Source organism: Hylobates moloch, unplaced genomic scaffold (assembly GCF_009828535.3).
Source record: "Hylobates moloch isolate HMO894 unplaced genomic scaffold, HMol_V3 SCAFFOLD_14, whole genome shotgun sequence".
NCBI classification, from domain to species: domain Eukaryota; kingdom Metazoa; phylum Chordata; class Mammalia; order Primates; family Hylobatidae; genus Hylobates; species Hylobates moloch.
Window position 1 is genome coordinate 4,078,769 of NW_026652289.1, and position 3,827 is coordinate 4,082,595.

The window sequence follows — 3,827 nt, forward strand, 5'->3', positions numbered from 1 at the left end:
AGCTGACAAACTCACAGGCAGCCTTGTTATGAATTCAAAGGCCACTTGACCTCCAGATAGGCACCTGTTCCTGCCCTAGCAGGATTTGACTTATGTGATTCAGTCATAGGAAAGAAGTGGTTTCCAATATGCAGAGTTTACACAGGCCTAACACTGAGGGGGGTGATGTGGCTGTGAGGTCACAAAACCCAGAGATGAAATCTCCCACCACTCGAAATGTGTTGTTTGATCAAGTTTCAAATGCCTCCACATGCTGAAGTCTACTGACTTCATCCTAAGCCCTTGGATTCTGATGCCATCTCGTTGGCCTCCTCCCCTCTTGCACAGTTAGCCCATCTTTCACTGCTGGCCGCTCCTGCAGAGCCAACCCTCAAAGGTCGTGCCTGAATTTCCCTAAGCCCTGTTATTCCAGGTTCACTGGAGGCAGCTGAGGTGATATAGGAAGAAAGGGAAGCTGTTTGTTTGTTTAAATCAACCTAGGCAAAACTAAGGTAGTCAGAAAGTTAGGAAGAAACAAACAATATATTTTGCTTAAAATAAGAAGCACGTGGAAAATGAAAGACTTTGAAAGAGTTGGCCAATGTCTTCTTACAATTTTTTGTATAGCTCTTAAAAATTTCTGCATGGCTCAGTGGAGATGGCGTCCACGTCTTCCCTCCACCTGGAACCTGCCTTCAATCTTTCACGAGTGCTGTCTATGTATGAGACCAGCTAGGTGACTCGGTTAAACCCCTCGCCTCTCTAAACAAAGTACGTGATTTACCCTGAATCATTCTTCAGCAAGTACTAAAAAGGTACAGTTTCTTAAAATGAATGCGATTGATCGACTTTTGGCTTGCAAAAATGACTTCTCATTGGAAAAGAGACACACCTTAGAAAGATGAAACTGTGAAAAACAACAGTCATAAAATGGAATCGCTCCGTGCTCGGACTCTCTGCCCCGAGACATCTGCCTGCGCAGCCATCAGCTGAGAGCTGCTTGCAGTTCCCCATCCAGGACCCACGGTGCCTGGTGCTAAGGAGCGACTGGCCTGAGGAAGCCTCTCATCACCAGCTGTGTTGCAGTTTTAAATTCTGCCCCAGTTGTGGTATTTAAAATCCTGTATGTAAAAAAAAACAAAAAAACAAAAAAAACCACCAACCTGCCTACATCTTCCTAGTTAAAGCTAGAAAGGGGAATGGAGAGAAGATTCAACCCAGCTGGGTGGAGCGGCTGAGCACCAGACACCCACAAACCCAACGCGGTTCTAGGGGTTGGATCAGAAGAGTCTCTGTGTCATCGGGCAGGCACAGGCTTGCCTCCTCGATTCTAGACGTGCCCTTGGCCACAGCGTCTAATCTTCCTGTTTCCTAGCATTCAGGTGTTTTACCTCTCTGCCCGGATTTTGTACCTGAGGACAAAATAGGCAATGAGGCGGAGGGAGATGAAGAAAATCCCGAGTACGATGAAGTCCAGGTACAGCTTGGCATTTTCCACGTCCAGCTCCCGCAGGATGGCCTCTGACTTCTGGAAGTGGCACGTCTCGTCGATGTCACAGTGCAGATCTTCCCGGTCTAAGCCGTAGATGGAGAGGATGACCCCTTCGAACCCATACCTAGGAGGAAAGGCCGGGCATGAGGGAGGACGCTCTCCCAGCCAACCACGCCGCTGGCCGAAGGTCAGTGCTGTTCACCCTCCCTGCGATGCCCAGCTCGACTGTCCTCCCTTCCCAAAGGGCCGCCCTCCCCAGAACACTCCCTCACCGCCCACCACCTTCTTAAGACAAACACGTGCAACAGCTCCACTACGTTTTTCTTCCAATTTTGTTTCCTCCAGGGTCCCCAGCGAGAAAACAAGTTGAATGAGCGGTACGTATTCATTCCCTGGTGAAATGCACTGAGAAGTCTTTTGTTCACTTCGGAGGTTACATGCTTTCTAACGGTTGGAGGGAATCGTGCGCCGGCCCACTTGCAAGGACTGGAGAGCATTTATATGAAACATTCCTGCCCCCTCTCTCCCTCTGCTCCAGCCCTGCCCTGTCAGAACAAAAGCACTCATTTTGAGAAGAAAGATGTCGGTTTCTGATTTCGTGGTGTTGCAGCACACACAGATTGTCGAAACTCTGCACAAGTGCTTTGTTTTCTTGAACAATACACCTGAGTCTGAACTGACATTCTAGAAAAGAAGAGCTTGTTCCCAGCTTTGGATCTTAGTGTCACATGGAACTTCTGCAGCTTGGAAAATGGGCGCTGCCTCTGGTGGGGCCAGCGTGCCAACACCCCACTCCACAGAGAGCACGAAACCTTGTAGCTAAGGACCCGAGGCACTGGGCATTCTCGTTCCAAGATATTAGGATGCTTAAAAAGATGTTTAAAAACGACTTGTTTCCCACCAGATTTTTTTTTTTTTTTTTTTTTTTTTTTTGAGATGGAGTTTTACTCTGTCACCTAGGCTGGAGTACAGTGGCACGATCTCAGCTCACTGCAATCTCTGCCTCCCAGGTTCAAAGGATCCTCCCGCCCTCCCGCCTCAGCCTCCGGAGTAGCTAGAATTACAGTCACGCGCCACAAGCCCACCTAATTGTTTTGTGCTTTTATTGGAGACGGGATTTCGTCATGTTGGCCAGGCTGGTCTCGAACTCCTGACCTCAAGTGATCTGCCTGCCTCGGCCTCCCAAAGTGCTGGGATCACAGACGTGAGCCACCACACCCAGCCTCCACCAGATTTCTTATAAAGGTTTTACAATCAGCACTTGTTGGAAGCACTGTTCACTTCGGGGAGGGAGAACGTTCCTAAAAGATGGAAGCGCTTCCACCGAAGGCAGCTCTCGGCAATGCCCAGAACACCTGGGCCCGCCATGGCTCTCCGGGTGTGAAGCGCTGGTTTGTGTGGCCTCCTTGTTTAGTGTGTGTGTGTTGGTGAGGGTAGGAGGAGGTGGAACTAGCCGGAAGATGGAAGGCATGGATCCTCGGATGTGTGATCTGCACTTGGCCAGCAGCCCAGAGTGGCTTTTGTGAGCCCCTCACGCTGCTGGAGATGGTTCTTCCCCCGTCACCCTCCGTCCCCACGCCACGCGTGCCCCACGCCCGCTACCTGACATAGGAGATGTAGGACATCCACTGTAGGTACGTGGGGATGGTGTCGAAGCTGACGAAGAACCCCGAGAACAGGAGCACCGGGATGGCCGTCACCGGACCCACGAAGGTGGCCACCTGGAGTTGGGGGCACACAGGACAGATGTAGCAGAACCTGCAGCCTGGCCTCCTGTAGAGGAGGCTCACCCACCCCAGCTTCCCCCAGGCAGGGCAGGGCACCTTCTGGGCAGGGTAATGAGGGTGCTTAATGGGGCAGAAGGTGCAGCGTTTCCGAGGTGTGAGGTCACCATCTCTGAGGATGGTGTGCTGTGACGTGGCAGCCCCAGAGCCTCCTGCAGCCCAGGATGAGCTGGGACCCAGTGGATGTCCCCAGGCCAGAGAGGTGGGGACACACCCTCCTCAACAGACTGCTGTCTGCTCCTCCACAGCTGTCCCTGGAGGGGTTAAGTGCCTGGCCCGTGGCAGGTGTGTGACAGGCACCCCTTCGGTCGGGGCCCAGGGGAAGGACTGCAGCCTCCACAGGCGGGATGCGCGCCTGCCTGTCAGCACCACCGGGAGAGCAGCCCAGAGACGGAACCAACCACCGCGACTCAGGGTTCACGGTGAGCACAGGTCCAGCCGGGGCACTGCGAGTGTGTCGGGGGTAGGATGGTGTGTGGAACGTGTGTGTATAGTGTGTGTGGTGTGTGTGGTGCCTGCAGCGTGTGGTATGTGACGTGGAGTGTGTGGTGTGTGGTGTGGTGTGTGGTGTG

The 3,827-nt window shown here is 52.6% G+C and overlaps 1 protein-coding gene across 7 annotated transcripts in view; it reads right to left on the reverse strand.

Annotated features, from left to right (window-relative positions):
* Positions 1 to 503: 503 nt before the first annotated feature.
* The window catches only part of ABCG1 (ATP binding cassette subfamily G member 1), a 72,463-nt gene continuing 69,139 nt past the window's right edge, over positions 504 to 3,827 (reverse strand). For all 7 annotated transcript variants that reach the window (XM_032174111.2, XM_032174109.2, XM_032174110.2 and 4 more), the window contains 2 exons: positions 3,074 to 3,192; positions 504 to 1,595 (listed from right to left, as the gene is read on the reverse strand). In XM_032174111.2, coding sequence (XP_032030002.1) covers positions 1,367 to 1,595; positions 3,074 to 3,192 — 348 coding nt within the window. In that variant the 3' untranslated portion in view covers positions 504 to 1,366. The remainder of the gene's footprint in view (positions 1,596 to 3,073; positions 3,193 to 3,827) is intronic.